This window comes from Manis javanica, chromosome X (assembly GCF_040802235.1).
Source record: "Manis javanica isolate MJ-LG chromosome X, MJ_LKY, whole genome shotgun sequence".
Lineage (NCBI taxonomy): Eukaryota > Metazoa > Chordata > Mammalia > Pholidota > Manidae > Manis > Manis javanica.
In genome coordinates this window covers 60,184,365-60,209,599 of record NC_133174.1, presented here as the reverse complement: position 1 = coordinate 60,209,599, position 25,235 = coordinate 60,184,365, and the positions used below count along the sequence as shown (strand labels likewise).

Genomic DNA, 25,235 nt, shown 5'->3' with positions numbered 1-25,235 from the left:
GCAATTATTTCTTCAAAGACACTTTCTGTCCCCTTTTCTCTCTTTTCTTCTTCTGGTACCCCTATTATATGAATATTTTTCTGTTTGGATTGGTCACACTATTCTCTTAATCTTCTTTCATTCCTAGATATCCTTTTATCTCTCTCTGCCTCAGCTTCTCTATATTCCTGTTCTCTGATTTCTATTCCACTGAGTCTCTTACACCTCATCCAGTCTGTTATTACCTCCTTCCACTGTTTGTTTTATTTGTGTTATTTCCCTCTGTACTTCATCCCTTAGCTCTTACATATTTCTGTGTAGCTACGTGAGCATGGTTATGAGTTTTGTTTTGAATTCTTGTTCAGGAAGATTGTTATATCTGTCTCACCAGGCCCTGTCTCTGGCACCTGAGTGAATTTGGACTGGACCAGGTTCTTCTGCCTTTTTATGGCAATAGAAGTGATCACTGGCAAGTGGCACATGTGTCAGCTATGAGAACAAAGTCCCCTCCTGCTTAATGGTCACCTTACCCTTCTCTGCTGCCCATGCTGGCCAACCACACACAGGGAGCAGTCTCTGGGCTAATCCCCTTAGCTTCCGTGGGTGAGGCAGTCCTCGGCATAGCCTAGGGCACTGGCAGGGGCCCCACACGAGCGGCATGTGTTCTCCTGTGAGAACAGCACCCCTTCATGCCTTCTGGACTTTGCACCAGCTTACATTGCTTGTGCTGGTCAGCTGTGTGCACGGGGCAGCCTCTGTGTCTGGCCCAGTTAGCTGCATGGTAGGAGAAGACTCTTTGTGGTTGCTGTGAGTGCAGCTGCTCCCCAGCTCCTCTGCAGCAATGGGGGTTCAGCCAGTATGCTTGCAGTGCTGGTGAGGGGCAATGAACGGCAGGCTGCTTATCACCATGAGGGGCTTCAAAGCTGCCTTGATACCCAGTGGGTTAGGGTGTCTGAAGTTCCTTAAGATGCTCAGTCTCCTGGGCTGAGTGTGCCAGGAAGATTTTACCCACCTGTTCAACCCTTGTCCCTTTAAGACTTTTAAAGTACCAGCTTTTCTATTGTCCCAGAGAAGCTTGCTGTGGGAACCTGTTCACAGTCTGTCTCAGACTGTACTTCTCTATTTTTCTAATATCCAGTACACCATGCAATGTGTGTCTCTGCTCCCAGTGCAGATTACTAGGGCTGGTTATTTAGCAGTCCTGTGCTTCTGCTCCCTCCCCATTCTGATTCTTTTCCTCTCACCAGTGAGCTGGGATCTGGGGAGTGCTCAAGTCCCGCTAGGTCATGGCTATGTATCTCACCCTTTTCATGAGATGCGTTTTCACAGATGTAGATGTAGCCTGGATATTGTGCTGTATCTTCTGGTCTCTCTTTTAAGAATAGTTATATTTGCTGTATTTTCAAAATATATGTGGTTTTGGGAGGATATTTCCACTGCCCTACTCACACCGCCATCTTGAGAAATCCCTCCCCCTGTGCTTTTTTTAAAAGACTGACTTTGTGGTTTACAGTTCACCAGGGCATTTCAAAAGCTACAAGTTTCTGGTAAAGAATAAAATTGCCTAACCACAAAGCTGCAGACAAATCTCTGAAAAGTTTTCAGAAATGTGTTTCCTGAACCTGGTCAATCCTCAAATGCCTTTGAGTTGATGTGTAAAAGAAAAATGCACTGGACAATTGAGGAAGTGATTTTATTCAGGTCTTACCATAAAGGAGAACATCTATTAATGATGAATATCTCAAAGAAAAGAAAGAGAGCCTGGGATTTTATAGAGGCAGGTAAATGAGGGAGTCATCTGCAAGTCTTGTGAAAGTCATTAGGGAGGATGAAGATGGGTCTTATCTCAAAATAATAAGCCAGGGTAGGATGATCCCTTGTAGTTAGCCTTTTCCTGAAAACAAAAGTGGGGGAGTGGAGGCAGTTCTTAACCATCACTGATTTCTGGAAAGCACAGGGCTCAGATAAACTTCAACATTATCATGTCCCCCTTTTTTTAAGACAAGTATCATTCATTACCAAGCAACTCAGAGGCAATCATAAACCCCCTGAGTAAGGTAAAGCAGGGCATAAGAAATAGTCTCTTGAGGACTCTGTGTTGTTCCTGTAAAACCAGTTGAACCATATGTTGAGAAGTGGTAGAAGAAGTCAGTTGTTTTAGGGTCTTGGAGATCAGGCATCTTGAAAGAGGGAAGACTAAAATGAAAAAAATATTTATTAATGTAAAAGGTTGTACTATAGTAAAGAGCCAAGAATTGAACCCTGAAGGTAGCCAGTCAAGTGGATTCCAAGACATCAGTAGAGGAAAATCTTTCCATTTTGTAGCACCACTCGTGGAGTTAGGATGTCAGTGCTCATGATGACATTGTCTATAACCTAGGTTACCTCTCATGTAAGGAGATGCATGACCTGGAGCATTTCTCCAGGCTAACTTAGTGGTGTAGGCAGCAGCTTGTTCAAGAAGAATGCCAGTCAAGCCTGGTCTGCTACGGTGGTGAGTTCTTCCAGGTGTCTATCAAGTTGCTGGGCTTTAGCTTCAGGGCTGCTTCAGATTCCAGAGAAGGGAGCAAGCTATAAGGCAAAGTAGGCTACCAATAGGTATTCGGGCAGTCAGGGTTTAATTCTTGGTGACTCTCAAATCAGGCAGGAGGAGAAAAAATTGGAAAAGTTAGTTTGGAGGATATAAGCCAGACTTTGAAGAAAACTGAAAGAATTGAAAATTTGATAAGGATCAACAATTTGAACAAGGTAGCAGGATTCAGTCTGATTTCCAAATAGGTACCAAAACTGTTTTTTTCTACATAAGGATGGAAGTCAATTATATCTCTACCCCAGAAGACAAAGTACACATATTCATCAATAATCTGCAATTTATAAAGAGATGAAAATTAGCTCAAAGACAGTAACTAGTTTCTGATAACCTGGAGTGGTGTGCTATAGATCAGACAGAGTTTTCCTTTGAAACACAGAATTTCTCTATACAGTCACCCTCCCCTTTTGATCAAATGTAATCTCCAAGAAAGATTTTTCTTGAACTCAAAATAAGGCTGGTCTCACACGCAGCAAAAGAAAAAATAAATTGGAGTTCATGAAAATTTAAAACTTTGGTGTATCAAAGGACATTATCAAGACAATGATCAATTTATAGAATAGGAGTAAATATTTATAAATCATATATCTGATAATAGTCTGATATCAAAAATATATAAATCCATACAACTCAATAACAAAAAGACAGGCAACCCAATTTAAAAATTAGAAAAGGATCTGAAGAGACTTTTCTCCAAAGAAGATACACAGATGGCTAACAAGCACACAAAATGATGTCTAACATCATTAGTTACCAGGGAAGTGCAAATCAAATCCACCATGAAACACTTCACGCCCTATAGAATGGCCAGAATTTAAAAAAGAAAAACAAAAATAACAAGTGTTGGTGAAGATGTGGAGAAATTAGAACCCTTGTACATTGCTGGTGAGGATGTAAAATGGTGCATCTGCTGGAAGTTTTCATAAGAAATCTCACTTTAAAAATGTTTTAAACCTGTTAAGTCTCAGAAGCCAAACTAAGTAACCCAAATACCCATCAATGGATGAATGTATAAACAAATGTGATGCATCCTATATAATGGAATATTACTCAGCCATAAAAAAGAATGACGTACTGATGCATGCTAAGACATAGATGATCCTCAAAAACATCATGCTAAGTGAAAGAATCCAGGCACAAAAGATCACATATTGTATGATACCACTTATGGAAAATATCCAGAATAAGTAAATCCATAGAGCCAGAATGCAGACTGGTGGTTGTGAGGGTCTAGGGAGAGGGAGGAATAAGGAATGACAGCTTTATTGGTGCAGTTTCTTTTGAGATGTGAAAATGTTTTAGAACTAGATTGAGGTCGAGTCGTGCAATATTATGAATGTACTGAATGCCACTGAATTATATACTTCAGTTATTATTCTACTGTGTGTATTTTACCTCAATAAAAAATATTGAAAATTAAAAATTGATCTCATTAAATTTAGCCTGGTTATTTATATAGGTATAGCAAGAATGATAATTTATCATATAAACCTTCTTAAGCTTTCTTTGATGGAAGTTTTCATAAGAAATCTCACTTTAAAAATGTTTTAAACCTGTTAAGTCTCAGAAGCCAAACTAAGTATATTTTTACTGCAATGCCTATAAATCTGGGAGAATTCCTCTCTTCCTGGGGTCCCCTTTCCAGGGCCCAGGGCCTGTCAGGAACAAATCTTCCTTACTCACTTGTAAGGTTAGGAACTCTATAAACTATGTACCAGACTAGTTTTCCCAAGAAGGCTTGCATGCATTGGCTCAATAGTGTCAATGATTCGTACTTTGAAAGTGTCTGATTTTATCTGATTCAATGAGAATCATTCATAAATATGACATTCCAAGCAGCGCCTTGGTTATGTCGCCAATGTTTCCAATCATGTCCTGATAACAAGTATAGCAGAAAGCTTCTTACTGAACTTAATGCAGATAATTACATTGCTATGAAAATAAGGATACTTTATAAGTTTCCAAATTCTGAAGGGCTCAGGCAGGAGGACTAAGATATTGTTTATGTATTCCATTTCTGTTTACAAAAGCATGGTTTACTAAATTATTATGAGCTATAGATAATGTCAGAGAAATGAGAAATAAGTTCCTTATACATCCAGAAAAACAGAACTTTGAAACATCGGCAATATTCTACATAAAAACCACATTCATCCCTAATCAATTCATTCAGGTCTACATAATTAGTTCTTGTTCTACTTGACTTTCCATTAGCAGTCTAATTAATACAGCTGCTTCTCAACTGGAGTTCTTGAAATCCTGACTCAATACACTGGCATGGTCTCAAAGCTGTTTATACCATCAGAAGCCTGTACGCAACAGTATTTGGCATAATCCTTTTCCATGAGGCTCTGAAACAGTCTTTCTTTGTTGAAGATGAAGAACTCTACTTGTACTTGATTGCAAGTGCTTTCAGGGACACATCAGATTAAAACAAAAAGCTGGTGGTAGATGGCAGAAGACATACAATAGCTGTGGTTAACATGCTCCTGATTATTTTCAAAAGGGATAGATCTGATGAGAATTCATTACAAGAATAATAATGCAACTGACAAGGACATGTGGTTGTTTCTGTGACACACAAAACAAGATTAAAGTCAATTCAGAAAATTTTTTGACAAAATATCCATAAACATGATGATTAACCCTTTTTTCAAAGAGAGGGTATTATGTCCAATTTATAAAAATCAATGAACATACAAATCTTTATAGAGACAAAAATCCTCAAATATAACATGTAATAATTCTGATATAATATACCTCAGATATACCAAGCATATAGTTAGAATATACCCAGAATATATCAAGAAAATGAAAAAAAAATTGTAAACTGGAGTAGGTCTTAAACATTTATATATTAATAAAAATCCATAGGTATGTGATATGAGTCCCCAATTGAAAACTAATGACCTAGCAACTGCTAGATTCAAAATAAAGATGCAAAGTTGAGACCAAGTTAGCATTAAAAAATTTTCTTTTAATTATGACTGAAAGTACTATGCTCTTAGTCATCTAATATCTGACAAGACAGCACCAGGACTCTGACAAATAGGAACATATCATTGCCAGAAAAGGCATTGATTCATCTCTAGGAACTTCCTATACAGCATACAATTTCTGAAATAGTTATATAAATAACATTGTGCCTATACCAATTTAACCTAGGGAAAGCTGAGCATCACTTCTTTTTTTTTTTTTTGAAAATTTTTTTTTGTTGTTGTTGTTGAAGGGTAGTTGACACACAGTATTACATTAGTTTCAGGTGTACAACACAGTGATTCAACATTTATATACATGATAATTCTAGCTAGCAGCTATCACCATACAAAGTTGTTACAATATTTTGACTATATTCCTTATGCTATACATTACATCTCGGTTACTTATTTATTTTACAATTGGAAGTCTGTACTTTTTGTTTGTTTTTTGAGAGAGCATCTCTCATATTTATTGATCAAATGGTTGTTAACAACAATAAAATTCTGTATAGGGGAGTAAATGCTCAATGAACAATCATTAATCCACCCCAAGCCTAATTTTCGTCAGTCTCCAATCTTCTGAAGCATAACGAACAAGTTCTTACATGGAGAACAAATTCTTACATAGTGAATAAGTTACATGGTGAACAGTACAAGGGCAGTCATCACAGAAACTTTCTGTTTTGATCATGCATTATGAACTATAAACAATCAGTCCAAATATGAATATTTGATTTTTATACTTGATTTATATGTGGATACCACATTTCTCTCTTTATTATTATTATTTTCAATAAAATGCTGAAGTGGTAGGTAGATGCAAGATAAAGGTAGAAAACATAGTTTAGTGTTGTAAGAGAGCAAATGTATATGGTCAGGTGTGTGCCTGTAGACTATGTGTTAATCCAAGCTAGACAAGGGCAATGAAACATCCACGGATGCAGAAGATTTCTCTCAAAACAGGGGGGGGGGAGGTTCTAAACCTCACCTCTGTTGATCCCTAATTTCTCACCTGATGGCCCCCCTGCGACTGTACCTGTCTTAGGTTGTTCCTCCCTTGAGGAATCTTACCTGTCTCTGGCTAACCAGCCGTCTTCCGGGGCCATACAGGGAAATGTAAAGTTGGTAAGTGAGAGAGAAGCCATATTGTTTGAAAAGGTTAGCTTTTTACTTCTTTGCAGATTTATGTCCTGTGGCTTCTATGCCCAGCATTTGTCTTGAGGTATCTTTACCACTTGGAAGAATTATGATACTCGATAAATTCAAAATGAGGCACGAATTCTATTTAAGGGTTGTAATTAGGAAGGAAGAAGAAAAGCTATAGAAGTAGCAGGTGGAAGAAAACATGGGAAGTTTGATTATTTGACATAACTTCTTGTAGAGTAACTTCAGCATGTATAGGTTTTAAACTACTAATTAAATTGCGCACACACATTAACATAATAGGAGTACAGTTACATAACCAAAGCAGACCTATAATTACCAGCCATCTCCATTGAAACCAAGAGAACCAGTTAGGCATCTTAGGCATTTGTGAAAACTTATCTATGATATGGTGGATATTGTCCAACTGAACTTGAACAGTCTGAGAGAAATCAGAAAAATTATAACAACCCATTCCTGGGGACTGTTCACATCCCATATGTTCTTTTAACAGTAGATAGTCTATAGTTGTAAGATTTTGGAGCGCTACAATTTGCACTTCTCCTAATTCTTGGTTGAGTTCCAACAGTATAGATCCAGTCAAATTTGTTGTTTTACTGTATGCACAGGCCAGCTTAGATATCTCCTTCTTCATTCCCATGGCAAGTCCAGGAACTGGTGGGATGAGTGCATCTACACCGGTAGCAGCGCGTGGATCTTTGTTGGGGTTTTTTGATGATCTTCTGGCATGAGTCTTCCAGAGAGTGCTGATGTTGGAAGTTCTTTTTCATATGGTATCTTAGTTCATTTTCTGGGTAGCCAAATTAGGCTTTGATCCTCTGTATAAACACAAACAGACCCTTTGCCTACACTTTTATATGCCCTTTATACCATTGTGTAGAACTCATTGGAGGTCACCACACAGGAACTGCTTTTTTTTTTTAAGAGAAAGGAATATTATCAGAAAAGTGTACATCCATAGCCGATCATCTGGCATGCTTTAAGTGATCAAAATTAAGGATATTTAAAGCATGCATTAATCGTTGATTTACAGTTAGTTTTATCCTATCAGGGAGTAATCCCCCTTCCCTTTCTTTCTTTTTTGTTTTTTTTTTGTTTTTTTGCTATCATTAATCTACACTTACATGATGAATATTATGTTTACTAGGCTCTCCCCTATACCAGGTCCCCCCTATAAACCCCTTCACAATCACTGTCCATCAGCATAGCAAAATGTTGTAGAATCACTACTTGTCTTCTCTGTGTTGTACAGCCCTCCCCTTTCTCCCACCCCCCATGCATGCTAATCTTAATACCCCCATTCTTCTCCCCCCCCTTATCCCTCACTACCCACCCATCCTCCGCAGTCCCTTTCCCTTTGGTACCTCTTAGTCCATTCTTGGGTTCTGTGATTCCACTGCTGTTTTGTTCCTTCAGTTTTTCCTTTTTTCTTATACTCCACAGATGAGTGAAATCATTTGGTATTTCTCTTTCTCCTCTTGGCTTATTTCACTGAGCATAATGCCCTTCAGCTCCATCCATGTTGCTGCAAATGGTAGGATTTGCCCTCTTCTTATGGCTGAGTAGTATTCCATTGTGTATATGTACCACATCCTCTTTATCCATTCACCTATTGATGGACATTTAGGTTGCTTCCAATTCTTGACTATTGTAAATAGTGCTGTGATAAACATAGGGGTGCATCTGTCTTTCTCAAACTTGATTGCTGCATTCTTAGGGTAAATTCCTAGGAATGGAATTCCTGGGTCAAATGGTAAGTCTGTTTTGAGCATTTTGATGTACCTCCATACTGCTTTCCACAATGGTTGAACTAATTTACATTCCCACCAGTAGTGTAGGAGGGTTCCCCTTTCTCCACAGCCTCACCAACATTTGTTGTTGTTTGTCTTTTGGATGGCAGCCATCCTTACTGGTGTGAGGTGATACCTCATTGTAGTTTTAATTTGCATTTCTCTGATAATTAGACGTGTGGAGCATCTTTTCATGTGTCTGTTGGCCATCTGTATTTCTTTTTTGGAGAACTGTCTGTTCAGTTCCTCTGCCCATTTTTTAATTGGGTTATTTGTCTTTGGTTTGTTGAGGCGTGTGAGCTCTTTATATATTTTGGACGTCAAGCCTTTACCGGATCTGTCATTTTCGAATATATTCTCCCATACTGTAGTGTTCCTTTTTGTTATATTGATGGTGTCTTTTGCTGTACAGAAGCTTTTCAGCTTAATATAGTCCCACTTGTTCATTTTTGCTGTTGTTTTCCTTGCCCGGGGAGATATGTTCATGAAGAGGTCACTCATGTTTATGTCTAAGAGGTTTTTGCCTATGTTTTTTCCAAGAGGTTAATGGTTTCATGACTTACATTCAGGCCTTTGATCCATTTTGAGTTTACTTTTGTATATGGGGTTAGACAATGGTCCAGTTTCATTCTCCTACATGTAGCTGTCCAGTTTTGCCAGCACCATCTGTTGAAGAGACTGTCATTTTGCCATTGTATGTCCATGGCTCCTTTATCAAATATTAATTGACCATATATGTTTGGGTTAATGTCTGGATTCTCTAGTCTGTTCCATTGGCCTGTGGCTCTGTTCTTGTGCCAGTAACAAATTGTCTTCATTACTATGGCTTTATAGTAGAGCTTGAAGTTGGGGAGTGAGATCCGCCCTACTTTATTCTTCTTTCTCAGGATTGCTTTGGCTATTCGGGGTCTTTGGTGTTTCCCTATGAATTTTTGAATTATTTGATCCAGTTCATTGAAGAATGTTGCTGGTAGTTTCATAGGGATTGCATCAAATCTGTATATTGCTTTAGGCAGGATGGCCATTTTGACGATATTAATTCTTCCTAGTCACGAACCTGGGATGAGTTTCCATCTGTTAGTGTCCCCTTTAATTTCTCTTAAGAGTGACTTGTCGTTTTCAGAGTAAAAGTCTTTCACTTCTTTGGTTAGGTTTATTCCTAGGTATTTTATTTTTTTTGATGCAATTGTGAATGGAGTTGTTTTCCTGATTTCTCTTTCTATTGGTTCATTTTTAGTGTATAGGAAAGCCACAGATTTCTGTGTGTTGATTTTGTATCCTGCAACTTTGCTGTCTTCCGATATCAGTTCTAGTAGTTTTGGTGTGGAGTGTTTAGGTTTTTAATGTACAGTATCATGTCATCTGCAAATAGTGACAGTTTAACTTCTTCTTTACCAATCTGGGTTCCTTGTATTTTTTGGTTTTGTCTGATTGCCGTGGCTAGGACCTCCATTACTATTTTAAATAACAGTGGGGAGAGTGGGCATCCCTGTCTAGTTCCCGATCTCAGAGGAAAAGCTTTCAGCTTCTCGCTGTTCAATATAATCTTGGCTGTGGGTTTATCATAAATGGCCTTTATTATGTTGAGGTACTTGCCCTGTATTCCCATTTTGCTGAGAGTTTTTTTATCATGAATGGATGTTGAACTTTGTCAAATGCTTTTTCAGCATCTATGGAGATCATCATGTGGTTTTTGTCTTTCTTTTTGTTGATGTGGTGGATGATGTTGATGGACTTTCGAATGTTGTACCATCCTTGCATCCCTGGGATGAATCCCACTTGGTCATGGTGTACAGTCCTTTTGATGTATTTTTGAATTTGGTTTGCTAATATTTTGTTGAGTATTTTTGCATCTATGTTCATCAGGGATATTGGTCTGTAGTTTTCTTTTTGGGTGGGGTCTTTGCCTGGTTTTGGTATTAGGGTGATATTAGCTTCATATAATGAGTTTGGGAGTATCCCCTTCTCTTCTCTTTTTTGGAAAACTTTAAGGAGAATGGGTATTATGTCTTCTCTAAATGTCTGATAAAATTCCAAGGTAAATCCATCTGGCCCAGGTTTTTTATTTTCTTGGGTAGGTTTTTGATTACTGCTTCAATTTCTTTGCTGGTAATTGGTTTGTTTAGATTTGTGTTTCTTCCTTTGTCAGTCTTGGAAGGTTGTATTTTTCTAGGAAGTTGTCCATTTCTCCTAGGTTTCCCAGCTTGTTAGCATATAGGTTTTCATAGTATTCTCTAACAAAACAATGAGAGCTCCTTTAATTAAAGAAAATATTAGGAAAATATAACACATTCATAAACGCCTTTCTGAACTACAGACATCGTCATCATTATTATTCAGGCTATTACCAAAGCCAAAATGTTGATTAATAAACATCTCAAAGAAAAGGAAGGGGGCCTTGGCAGTTTCATAGAGGCAGGTAGGTAAGGAGTACATCTGAGAGTCTTACAGGAGTCACGAGGAAGCATAAAGATGGTTCTTTCCTTGGTACTCTCAGAGGCCGTGTGGTCCTTTGCGGTTAACCATTTCTTAGAACACAGAAGGGTGAGGGGTTTCATAACCATTTGTAGAAACATGGGGCTCAGATGAAGTTTAATACTATCAGTGAGATGACTGCTCTGTTAGTTTTGTCTATAGAATTTACCTGTATTATTTACATGTCATTATCTTTGCTTGCCTTTTTTGTTTGTCCTTTGGTTTTGTTTTTCTGTGCTGACAATTTACCTCCCTAATTTACCCGTAGGCTCTCTGAAGGAAGTATGTCTTGTATTGATTTGTATTTCCCCTCCTCCCCTTCTCCCTCCGCTTTTTGCCCACCTACCCAAAAGTTACTGATGTTCAATATGAAGACAGATGATCTCTTTTTTGATGTGCTAAGACAGTAGGCTTATAAAATGTAAGTTTTTCCTAATTGGAAAATAGCATCCAAGAACCTTTGAAGTCACATTTTTAACTTTTATTTTCAGAGAATTCATGGATGGGCAAATCTTTTTCTCTCATTGGCTTCTTCCAGGTTACGTACATAAGGCCAAGCTGTTCTTTTGCTAAGTGATCACTGAGTTCCCCTGAGGAAAGTCAATGTCTAGTGATATTTTTACCAACTTCCTGCTCACCAATGTGACTGTCTTGTTGATTCAGCCTGCAAACCAGGGCATTGTTCAGAATATGAAACGTTATTATGGAAGAGATTTCGTGAACAGCTTTATGCATTGTATAGGCACTAGAAAAATCTTACAATCTCAGAGTAGCAAAGATGCCATTTTAAGCGATGTTCATGCCTAGAATTCTGTTTCAGGTAAAACATCAGGGAGAACTTAGAAAAAAGTGGGTTGGATATTTGAAGTGTCTGTGGAAATAAGAGAAACTGAAGCATTTAGGATGAGGCCTTAAAAATAAATTCTAATACATTTTTTATGTAAAGAATGTTCTTTTACAGTAACTCAATGAAGCTTAATGGAAACCTAGTAAAAGAGTAGGTTAATGTTGACAAGAGGTTAAAGTGACACAGTATTGCTGATTGCAAAAACGCTAAAGGACACCTGTGAAGTCAATGAAGACAGTTTTAGTGAAGGAAACATAACTTTAGAAGAAGCTGCTTCATGCTATGTTGTAATAGTAACATTTACAGAAAAGCAACCATGTTATACTGCCACGGGGTTATGCATTTGTTAGTTCTACACTCAGCTTTTATGAACAACAAGTGCCAAGACTTACTCAAAAAAAAAAAAACTTTTAGGTTATGTCATGGGGTCAGTACAGAGAATCCGATCTCCCGCTTTTACATCTAGCTGAGCAAAATTGTCTTAAGGTCCCTTCTAAATTTTAGCTTTCTTAGGGTCCTATAAATGATAATCAGGGTTCATCTTGATGAACCCAGGGGACTGCAAAGTTTTTTAAATTATTCCTGAATCAGTACAGAAAGGTTCTGATTTGTTTAATATGGTTATAATATTCTAGTTCTTTGAAAATCTGGGATCCTGAATGGAAAATGTTATCAGTCAACCTGAATATTTAGTTTACCAAAACACTTCATGCCATGATCAATCTGGCCATTAACTATATAATGTTTGTAGGTAGATTTTTGTTTTGCTTAAAAGAAGGGGAAATTGCAAGGGAATAGACCTCAAGGGTTAGATCTTTGGCTGTAAAGACTCCCTTGGATTGCTTTTGGCTGTTGGCTGTAGCAACTTGTTTTCTTGCAGAGATGAAGCATCTGGTTTTTGTTATCTCAATGATGCTGTCCTGGGAATATTACGGTTGCGACGGAAATTTGACCGTATTCTCTATGTGGATTTGGATCTGCACCATGGAGATGGTAAGCCCTTCACTTTCAAAGATGCTTCATTGCCAGGACATCAGGTTCTTACTTAAGCTGCTTCTAGGCAATTGGTAAAGAGAAGTGCCTGTTGCAATTGAAATTTTTCAAATTGGGAATCCTCAAGTGGGTAGAGATTTTTCTAACTGATACAATTCCTCCTTAGCTGAACAAGATGCTTTTAAAATACCAGGTTTATGTAAATTTTCTCCCACCCCTCACTCACCTCCAATAGCAAAGCTCTCCAGTAGAGAACATTAAGAAGTGGAACTCTTACTTGGTGTTTACCCCAGTGCTCAGTAACCTCCCTCAGGCCACTTCCATAGGTTCTAAGTGAAATCTGAAGTTAGGGCTGACAGTCTTTTTTTTATTGAAATACAGTTGATATATAAGATTATATTTGTTTCAGTTATACAGAGGTGACAGTCTTGAGGCATCTCTTAAGATAGAATGGGTGCATGATGATGAACTAACATTCTGAATTTTTCACCAATAGAGAAACCAACTCATGCAATGATCAGAATCTGTGCTACTTTCTTTGTATTGCTAAAATATTTAGACCTGAACAAACCCAGGGCATCTTCTCTAATTTTTAATAGCAGCAGAATCTTTAGCAGCTTGCCTTAATTAATGAAATAAATTGCCCATTAATCCTCTCTTAGAAGACTTTGCCAAAAGGGTATATCCAGCCTCTCCTATGTACAGTCCATTTAGAGCAACTGTGACAGTGCCCACATTCCATTTCTTTAGTAAACCCTGTGTGTGATGCATATTTCCACTGACATAGGAACACCTAACCCAGTAAAATTAGTTAAGGATATCCCCTTCTGTCCCCGCTATCAGAAACTGCTGCCTCCCTGTTTCTAGGGATTTGGGAAGATTAACTAACATAATCAAGGCATAAGAGAGGAAAAGAATAGTATACCACAGAGGCTAGGGTTGGCTCTGCTGCCAAACAGAAAAAGAAGAAATTGTGGGGGAAACCTCCTGGGGGACTTCACCTAGATAGATGCTACTATGAAATTGTGACAAGAAGATTAAAGGTAACAGAAAAGGATTCAAACAACCACTGTACAACTTTGAGAAACATGTCCACTGCATATCTGGATAGTCAGCCACTGCAAAACACAGCCTTGCTCAGAAACCTTCAGAGGTGCTTTAATTGCCTGTAACATGGGTAACATTTGGCCCACGGCTTTTTTTGTGTGTGGCCAGCAAGCTAAGAATGTCTTTTTTTTTCATTTTCACAAGGTTGTAAAGAAAAAAAATGTGCAATAGAGATCACGTAGTTTTCAAAGCCAAAAGTATTTATTATGGAGCCACTTGGTTTGCTAACCCTTTGCCTATAAGCGATGGTTCTCAAACTTGGAGTTGTAATAAAATGACCTGAGGAGGCTTGTTTTAAAATGCAGATTCCTGGGCCCCGTCCACCAGATATTCAGATTTAGTGGTCTGGTACAGAACCTGGGAATCTATCTTTTAACAACACCCTAGTTGTTTCACAAACCCCACTTTGAAAAACGGTGGTATTTAAGGTAAAGTCCACGCTCTGTACCCTGTCCTTTGAGGCCTGTCTCAAAGAGGCCTCAACTCATCTTTCCAGCCTTCTCTCCCACTACTTGCTATCCAGGCTACACTACTCAGTGATCTGTAGACATGTCTCACTGCTCCCACCTCCCTGACTGCATCACTTTTTCCTGACTTAGTTTTGCTTTCTCCTCATCGGTTGCATCTCCACATTCAACCCCGAAACTCAAGTCCCATCAATAGCAGCAGGTTTGCCCTCACCGCTGAAGCCCAAGGGTTCTCTCCACCTGCTCAAGTCCTGTATTGTTTATATCACTGATTTGATATTGAGTTATATATTGTCTTGTATTGTTAGTTAATTTTTTAATGTGTCTGTATCTTCTCCTCCCATAGAAACTTTCAGTTCCTTCAGAGCAGAGATTAAGTTGTTTACTCCTGTCCTGCACAATGGCTTGAACAAACAGAACTACGCCTATAGTAGTGGTTCAGTAAAGTATTTGTTGAATGAATGATTATGAAATTAGACTGTTAATATTAGAGTTCAAGAATAGAATCAACTCTATTGATCCACATCAGAATGAAATAAGACTGTCAACTGAAACTGTTCTTTCCATTTACAGTGCTATTTCTACACCATTTAGAGTTTCCTGTTTTAGCCAACTTTTATGGTGTGTTTCATTTCAGGTTATTTCCCCTCTTCAGCACCTCCCTTCCAATGACCCCTGAACACCTCCAGACTCCTACACATTTGGTTTATTTTAAATTTCCAATGATTCCATAACTAGCATCCTATGTTGGCTTCACCAGCACTCTTACCCAGTCCTCACCTTCTTTCATCTACCTAACCACCTTTCTCCTTCATACCAAGCCCCATACCCTCCACCTATCTGTATGTGTCCTTTTTTAAAGTAGGATTTCCTTGCAATGCTTAAGGGTATTTCCTGTGAGAACAGATACAAATGCCCACTAAACACGAAAAGGTGCTCAATAGCCCAATACACAGAGAAATGCAAATTAGAACATGACCATTGTTTCTACCTAAGATTAAAAAGGGTAATAATAGCCAGTGCTACTCAGGGTGTATGAAAATGGGAACTCTTACATACCACTGATAGAAGTGAAAATTGGTACTGCCTTTCTGGATGGACAAATTATCAGGATTTTCATGAATTACCCTTGTTTATTAACTTCAGTTTCGATGTTAAAATGCTATTTCAATTTATTTTGTTTTATTTTGTTTACTTAATACTTTGTGCCTAGAGCCCTTAACTGGTTTTAACTGCCTCCCTAGGGCAAAACATAAGGCTTGGGAAATTCAAACATAGCCTTGATGTACAAATAGAGTTAATAATTTTTAAGGTATTTTTGTTGGCCGCTAATGAAGACTGAAAGGATTAAGTAAACACAGAGACTATCTCTTTTTTTGAAACATAAAAGAAGTGTGTGAATTTGCTAGTAGTCTTCCATTTTACAGATGGAATATCTGAATACATGTTGACATGTAATTATGGGAGGAAAGTGTGGAGGTAGGCAGTGTGTTTGTATGAATAAGTAGTAGCTCATAATAGTTACATCTTCTGTCTCTCAGGTCGCTGTTCATTTTCTGATTATGTTTAAATAGAAAGGGGACTCCTTTCTAGAAAAGTTTTGTCCCCCATCTTTCTCCAGGCTTTAAAACTCTGTTGTTAAGTGACTATTAGGTGACAGGGCCTTCCATGTTTTAGCCAGAAAGATGTACTATAGATTATCTATTACACACATGGGATTTGGAGTGAACTGCATTTATAACCAAATCTGTATCATAAAGAGGCACTTGTAATTAGGTTTTCACTATTAATGCCTAATGTTTATTCTGATCATGTTTTTCAAAGAGTTGCCACGTTGTACTCCTTTGGAAAAACATCCCAAGAATTTAACTGGAACCACTGAAACAAAACCTAAAACTTCCAAGATGGTGCCAGTTTCCTCTATTCAGCTCTGTGGATAATGCCTCCATTCTGAGCTCAAGACTTTGCCCACCTTTTAGAACAGGTTATCAAAGAAAGCCTGGATATCCATGGCTTGAAAAGGGGAAATCCAGTTAAAATTTGCTGTGAATTTGAAAAGGAACCCCCTATACTTTACTCAAGACCACAGTTCTACCTTATCCTATAATGACACAGATCGAGGACCAGAGGGTATTGTTGCTTGTATTCCTCCACTTGTTAGCTTGATCACTGCTACCTCCTCGTCTTTCTTCATTCCCACAGTGGCTTTCTAGAGTTTCAGTTGTTGGAAACAGGAGTTGCATGTATGAAGTGATTCTTCTGCTGTTTATTTCTCTGGTAGGTGTAGAAGATGCCTTCAGTTTCACCTCCAAAGTCATGACGGTGTCCCTGCACAAATTCTCCCCAGGATTTTTCCCAGGCAAGTGACCTGTGTGCTCAATATTACATTTGAGGAATAAATCCTGCAGTTCTTCCATACATTTCTTATGTGTTATATTTGGATCATTTCATGTGGATAATACTTTATTGACTACTTACTCTGCAAAATTTTAACAGGTCATTTCAGGAGACAGCGTTAAAGGGAATGTAATAGTGTTTGTTTTTCCAGATGATTTTTATGAACTGTCAATAGGCAGCTCCCTTACACTGACTGAACTATCAAATATCCTGCAAAATTCCTAACATCCTAAAATTGCAATCATACAGTAATATTATGTTGGTCTATTATGTCAGTCTTGATGTATGAAAAGTCAAGCAAAGGAATTAATCTCTTTTCCTTTTGCATTTGCTCCAGCAAGATGGAAAGCAAGGTTTTTCCATTCTCTTATAGTTTGGCTGCTTCCCCAACATTATTTATAACAGTTACACTTCCATATTATTTTTCTTAATTTAATTCCCTTAGAAGCCAACACTAATTCAGGATTGTTCTCCTAATTGACCTTTTGGTCTGATGAATTCCTGCCAGAGAATGCTTCAAGTTTCCAATGCTGATGTTCTTAAAACTGTTCACAGTGATCTTCTGTTTTACAGGAACAGGTGATGTGTCTGATGTTGGCCTAGGGAAGGGACGGTACTACAGTGTAAATGTGCCCATTCAGGATGGTATCCAGGATGAGAAGTATTACCACATCTGTGAAAGGTATGGTTGTAACAGTGAGCCAGTATGAAGTAGATTACATTTCTGTAGGATGAAATGGCCTCCATTCTTTAAAAATTGAGAATTCTTGTTCTCAGAGAACAATTTGAAAAAGAAAAAACCACTATATACCTATGTAGCTTTTGCGTACTGCTCGCTATACTTATTTGATTATATAACCATCCAGTTTGGGAAAGCCAAGCATTGGGACCATAGCCACACTCTTGCTTTCATCTTACCTGCTACCCTAGATGATTAAGGCCATCCCAAGAGCAGAGCTTCTGTGCTATCCTGGGAAATCCCTTGTCTGCTATTTTCCTAGCTAAAACCTGCATGTATGTGATTTCATTAACCTGGAATGGTCTGAATGTTTTGGTTTTCTATTCAGATCTGCTGCCATACATTGGTGTGAATATTAGAGAATTCTTTACTACAAGTTCTTGAGTTCTATCCTTTGTGTTCAAAATGGAGTCTGTGTGTAAAAAGAAATCTGTTCTTTTTATACAACAGTTAAGGATTAAATTAAAGCCACTTGTAGGCAACACAGCTCTATGCCAGTGTGTAGACCATTGGGGCTGAAAAGCCCTGCAGAATTGGTGGGGTGCAGGGGTGCTGAACTCATATTCATAAAAATTGAGATTGGTCAAGTACAAACTCACTGCTGAGACTGGAAGTAGAGCAAGTGAGTCTGAGTAGAAATTAGCAAGCCAACATTTCTTAAGGTAAGTAATCGGGATTGTGGTGCTTTTGATCCTTCCCCACTTCAGCTCAAATTTCTCCCAACCTCTGGTGGAAATAGGGACTTCCCAAAGGTGCCTACACTGGCCATCATTGCTGAAAGTTGTATAAACAAAGTCAAAGTATTAAAAAAATAAAAACTTTATGCTTCAGAGGTGGCTCTTGGATCAAGAGATTTGGCAAGCCAAGTCATCGTGCAAAAGCTCTAGACTCTTCATGGTTTTGATCATGTACCCTGGCTACCTCTGTGTTTTCAGACTGAAAAGGCCTTTTTTTTTTCAGAGCCTGCTATTGATAATTTTAATTGCCCTTCTTTGTTACCCTTAGGCTCTGTTCCATCTGTCTTGAGGTGTGCAGATCAGAGCTGCTTATGTAACTTTACCAATGAAGATGTCCTTTGGTTCTATGTAAAAAGATACTTATTTTGTTTTGTTTTTTTAATCCCCTTCTTAATAGTATTCAACGTTTTGTTGCCCTTTTCTTTGCCATAGCAGAAAACTAGATGTTCTCTTGAGGGCTCTGTCCACAGGGTTTCCTACAGCTTTATCCTGGGTGTTCATTGAAAGGTCAGCACCCATCATCCTGAAAGTGTAGTTTGTAATATTTGGCCCTCCCTGAATGAATTACCTTACACATGCCCCTATGGAAGCTCATGTGCCAATCATAAAACCTCCTGAGATTGTCCTTTAACCGCCATCAACCTGACATTTCACTGCCTGGAAAAGCTGAGTATCATCTGCACACTTGAAGATTTCCCAGTACTCACCCCCAAGAAAGTCTAGTACTTACCCTTATTCAATCAGAAAACTGTCTGTCTCTCCCTGTATTTTCTTTTTTTCTCTTTTGCCAAACCAGTTCCATCTACATGATTTAAAGGAATTATTGAAATCCCATGGTAATTCCTGTTTAAAATAGCACTGGTATTAGACTTAATTAGAAGCATTTAAAAAGTGAGTTTAGCCCCAAGAGAAAGATGAAGATCACTCATGATTTCCCTTTACGGAAACCATGTGCTGCCCCCACCCCAGTGTACAGGAGACCAGCATTTATTAAAGATTCTTCCAGCTTGCCTATCAAGGTACCAGATACTCATCAATTTATAGTTCCCAGGGCCTCATTTGCCTGTGGAGCCACACCAGCAATGCATACAGTGATCATCCAGAATAACAGGTTCCAGGTTTTCATTAGTACCATCATTTTTCCTTTTGATTCCTTTCAGAAGTCAAGTCTAGTCAGGGCATTATGGGAAGGCACCTCTGATTCCAAGGGTGCCAGGAAGGCTTCCTGACCTAAACATCTCTCTCATCTGTTGAGCCAATATCTGAAATTCCTTTAACAAGGCACATACTTTTACTCTGTAATTAGAAATAGGCCTTAAACCGGAATTTTGGCACAGTCTCTCTTTCACACCCTCACTCTGCCATAACTGTTTGGTTTCCCAGAGCTTTTCCTGACAGCAGTTTTTGGAATGGTTAGGGCATGAACACAAGCATTCAGAGAAGCAGGAACTAGGTAGTGGAGCAGTACAGGGAAAGAGGCACCAAAAGAGACAATTTCTGCCAACCAAATAGTTGTGCAAAGGGTCAGCCCTGGTGATTGTATCACTTAGCCCCAGTCGTTATGCTTTTGACTACTTCCAGTTTGCTGCTTGGAACCAGAGTCTCTTGCTCATTTGCCATTATGACCTCTGGCCTATCTGCCTCCCTCAAAAGACATAATAGACATAGGAATGGTTTATACATGGAAAAAAGCCATTCAGTGTATCTGCCATCTCCTCTTCATCCTTTTTGTTCCATAAGCCCACTAGTTTTCTGGCTCACTCCTTACTTGTGATAAATAAGGGACTACTTACTGCTGGTTCATTTACAAAATGTTCTAATTTTTGTTTGCACTTGATTTCTTGTTTGCCTTTGAACTACCTCTCCCTATGGGATTCTATTTATTTTCCTCACCTCTCCATTCTTCTCCTTCCTTCCTTCCCTCCTTTATGGCCTTTTCCTCTACTATAGCCTTTTTGACTTGGCCAGCTAGTCAGGCAGGAACTTACTGGTTTCATCTTAAGGTTGAACACACTCTCTTTATTTTAAAAAATTGTCTTATGGTTTCTTTCTTTAATAGACTGGATATAGAATCTTTACATGAATGTTTTCAACACCAAAAGACCCTGGTTTCATTTTATACAAAAGACAATTTCACAGTCAGAGCTCCCTAGGTCATTCAATACTAATTTAAAAGGACAAGGGTCACTGATTCCCAAAAGCTTCCAGTAATTTCCATGGGAGCTACTAGAGTTGGTATTACAGTTAGAACCCTCTTTTAACTAGCATAAAGTAATATCAACATTTTTCTTGTAAGCACACCTGCTCCTTCAAATAGAAGCTTTGGACCCAGCATAGAGATGATGAAGGTATATTATATGCTAGATTTACAAGAAGTGCCCCCCTCCTGCTGGGCCACAAGCGCACAGATACACAAAGTTTAATGGGAAGGGAAGGCTGTTTTGCCAAAGGGAGGATGTGCTAGTTCCCAAGCTACATCATCTTGAAGAGGAAATACTGCTTTGCCTATGTTTAACCTGTTTACTCTCTAATTATATTTGCAATGTAAGGTAATCTTAATAATGTCTAAGCTCTTACCTAAACCACTATGTTGATGACTTTGGGCATTTATAGTTAAGGACTGTGGGAGAGAAAGATAAGTACTTCCTTGTTGTTCATCCTAGAAAAGTTTTGATAAATGGTAGGGTATCACTCTGAAAACCCAAATCTTTCAGGATGACCATACTACTTGCCCATTATGAACTGTCATGACATATGTGAAGTTTGAAAAAGAAATTCAGAGTTGTGCTTAAACTTCTTAGTTTGTATCCTACCTATGATTTTACAACCCTAACAGCAAAACACATTCTTTTCTAAATGTCTCATTATTAATATGATCTCATAGGAAAGCTATATATGGTATTTATAGTATCTATGGATACAAAATATACTGACGTTGACAGTTCAACACTTTGAAAAAAAAACCTTACATATTACTAAGAATATTCAAGTATTCAACTCTGTAAGATAATTAAGTACAAGCACTGCATAAATATTTCACCAAAAGGAAAACACATTGTTGAACAAACTTCTTAATGAACAAGACTAATAAAAGGCTCTATTTAAACAGGACTACTCATTCAATAACATTCTTTAGATCCACATATGCAAAACTTTGCTAGTTAGAGCTATGAGCCCAACCAAAGAAACAATCTTATTCTAGTGAACTGGGGTTCACAATGGTAGTTATTAAAATAAGAATCTACCTGGATTTGGTTCTTGGCCTGTTTACCTTCAGTGCTATGGCTGATATTCTGTATCTCAAAATTGAAAGAAACCTTTTTTCCCCCATCAAAGACCACTAACCTAAAGAAAAATTCAGATACCAGATCTAAAAAAAGGAAACTTAATATTTTTGGCTCTTTTCTTATAGTAGAGAAATATTATACTTTTTATTTTTAATGATTTTATATCTCTTTAACTCCTTTTTGAAACATTCACTCTACTGTGCATGGGGTTAACTAGAGCAGTCTACCCAGGAAAAACTTGTTCAAAGACAACAGTAAGCTCATTAAAGGAACAGCTCATTTAAACTTTTATTTCATTCCTGTGGGAAATTCCTTTCTCCATATACACTGAGCTCTACCACTATCCAACAAAGAAAAAACATATCGCTAATACTCAATGCAGTGTTTCTGTAGTATATGTTTGTCATACAAGAATTGTCCTTAGGGAGCCAAAATGGCGGTATGAGTACAGCAACAGAAATCTCCTCCCAAAACCATATATATTTTTGAAAATACAACAGACACAACTATTCCTAAAAGAGAGACCAGGAGACACAGGACAACAGCCAGACTACATCTACATCTGAGAGAACACAGCACCTCATGAAGGGGGTAAGATACAAGCCACAGCCCAGTGGGACCCGAACGTCCCTCACCCCAGCTCCCAGCAGGAGGAGAGGAGTCAGAGCAGGGAGCGAGAATGAGACCAGGACTACTAAATAGCCAGCCCTAGTCATCTGCACCAGGAGCACAGACACACAGTGCGTGGTGTGCTGGATACTAGGGAAACGGGACAGTAAAACCTGTGGGAGGGTCCCCGCAGCTGGCATGCCTGGGACAAAGAAAAGCAAGTGCTTTTTGAAAGTCTTAAAGGGACAGGGACCCCACAGCTGGATGGAAGTGTCCCAGGACACATAATCCAGCAGCTGGGAATCCCAGGGAACTCCAGGCACCCTAACCCCCTGGGCGGCACCACAGCTCGTAGGCCCCTCATGGCAATAAACAGCCTCCTGCCCATTTCCCCTCTGATGTAGCTCCGCCATATTGGAGCAGCAGCCTGAAGCCAGCCATGACCACAGTAACTGCAGAGCTCCACAGCAACTGGGCAAGAAACAGAGACTCTGTCTGCACACAGCTGCCCAGCACAAGCCGCTAGGGGTTGCTGTTCTCCCAGGAGAGGAAAGCCACAAACAAGCAAGAAGGGACATTCTCCCAGCCAACACACACAGCAGCTCCCCATGACTACCTCTATCACCATGAAAAGGCAGAAGAATTTGATACAAACCAGACTAACCATGACATCCTCCCCTGAGAAGGAATCTGTGGAGATAGACCTAACCAATCTCCCTGAAAAAGAATTCAAAGTAAAAGTCATAACCATGCAGATGGATCTTCAGAGAAATATGCAAGAGCTAAGAGATGAAGTCCAGAGGGAGATTACAGAAATGAAAGAATCTCTGAAAGGACTTAAGAGCAGACTGGATGAGGTGCAAGAGGCCGTTAATGGAATAGAAATCAGAGAACAGGAACAGAGACAAGCTGACACAGAGAGATAAAAGGATCTCCAGGAATGAAACAATATTAAGAGAACTGTGTGACCAATCGAAAAGGAAAAATATCCTCATTATAGGGGTACCAGGAGAAGAAGAGAGAAAAAGGGATAATATGTGTATTTGAAGAAATCATTGCTGAAAATTTCCCCCAACTGGGGGAGGAAATAATCAACCAGACCACGGAAGAACACAGAATGCCCAACAGAAGGGACCCAAGGAAGACAACAACAAGACACATGATAATTAAAATGGCAAAGATCAAGGACAAGGACAGAGTTTTAAAGCAGCTAGAGGGAGGAAAAAGGACACTGACAAAGGAAAACCCATCAGGCTATCATCAGACTTCTCAACAGAAACCTTACAGGCCAGAAGAGAATGGCATGATATATTTAATGCAATGAAACAGAAGGGCCTCGAACCAAGAATACTGTACCGAGCATGATTATCATTTAAATACGAAGGAGGGATGAAACAATTCCCAGACAAGCAAAAGTTAAGGGAATTTGCCTCCCACAAACCACCTCTACAGGGTATTTTAGAGGGACTGCTCTAGATGAGAGCACTCCTAAGACTAAATAGAAGTCACCAGAGAAAATAAAATCACAGCAAAGAAAGCAGACCAAACAAATACTAACTAAAGGTAAAAAATAAAATCAACTACCCACAAAAACAGTTAAATGAAACACAGGAGAGCACAGAATAAAACAACCAACATATAAAGAATGGAGGAGGGGGAATAAGAAGGGAGAGAAATAAAGAATCACCAGACAGTGTTTATAACAGCTCAATAAGTGAGTTAAGTTAGACAGTAAGATACTAAAGAAGCTAACCTTGAACATTTGGTAACCACGAATCTAAAGCCATTACACTAAATGTAAATGGACTGAATGCACCAATCAAAAGACACAGAGTAATAGAATGGATAAAAAAGCAAGACCCATCTATATGCTACTTACAAGAGACTCACCTAAAACCCAAAGATATGCACAGACTAAAGTCAAGGGATGGAAAAGATATTTCATGCAAACAACAGGGAGAATAAAGCAGGTGTTGCAGTACAAGTATCAGAGAAAATAGACTTCAAAACAAAGAAAGTAACAAGAGACAAAGAAGGACATTACATAATGATAAAGGGCTCAGTTCAACAAGAGGATATAACCATTATAAATATATATGCACCCAACAAAGGAACAGCAACATATATGAAACTAATACTAACAGAACTAAAGGAGGAAATAGAATGCAATGCAATCATTTCAGGAGACTTCAATATGCCACTCACTCCAAAGGATAGATCCACTGGAAAGAAAATAAGTAAGAACGCAGAGGCACTGAACAACACACTACAACAGATGGAACTAATAGACATCTATAGAACTCTACATCCAAAAGCAACAGGATACACATTCTTTCAAGTGCACATGGAACATTCTCCAGAATAGACCATATATTAGGCCAAAAAAACAGCCTCAGTAAATTCAAAAAGATTAAAATTCTACCAACCAACTTTTCAGACCACAAAGGTATAAAACCAGAAATAGATTGTACAAAGAAAACAAAAAGGCTCACAAACACATGAAGGCTTAACAACATGTTCCTAAATAATCAATGGATCAATGACCAAATTAAAATAGAGATCAAGGAATATATGGGAAAAAATGACAAAACAACACAAAGCCCCAACTTTTGTGCAACTAAGTGAAAGCAGTCTTAAGAAGGAAGTATATAGCAAACCAGGCATACTTAAAGAAGGAAGAACAAACCTAAAAGAAAAGTCTAATGTCACAATTACGGAAATTGGAAAAAGAAGAACAAGTGAGGCCTAAAGTCAGCAGAAGGAGGGATATAACAAAGATCAGAGGAGAAATAAATAAAATTGAGAAGAATAAAACAATAGAAAAAAATCAATGAAACCAAGAGCTGGTTGTTTGAGAAAATAAACAAAATATATAAGCCTCTAGGCAAACTTATTAAGAGAAAAAGAGAATCAACACACATCAACAGAATCAGAAACGAGAAAGGAAAAATCAAGACAGACCCCACAGAAATACAAAGAATTATTAGAGAATACTATGAAAACCTACATGCTAACAAGCTGGAAAACCTAGAAGAAATGGACAACTCCTAGAAAAATAAAACCTTCCAAGACTCAC

The 25,235-nt window shown here is 38.5% G+C and overlaps 1 protein-coding gene across 11 annotated transcripts in view; it reads left to right on the top strand.

The window, feature by feature from the left end:
- Window positions 1-25,235, top strand: part of HDAC8 (histone deacetylase 8) — a 298,463-nt gene that overhangs the window by 92,082 nt on the left and 181,146 nt on the right. For all 11 annotated transcript variants that reach the window (XR_005057141.2, XR_001853462.3, XM_037002993.2 and 8 more), the window contains exons 5-7: window positions 12,704-12,816; window positions 16,672-16,749; window positions 17,361-17,469. Coding sequence is in view for 9 of the 11 variants with exons in the window: in XM_037002993.2 (XP_036858888.1) it covers window positions 12,704-12,816; window positions 16,672-16,749; window positions 17,361-17,469 (300 nt within the window). In the remaining 2 variants the exon portion in view is untranslated. The remainder of the gene's footprint in view (window positions 1-12,703; window positions 12,817-16,671; window positions 16,750-17,360; window positions 17,470-25,235) is intronic.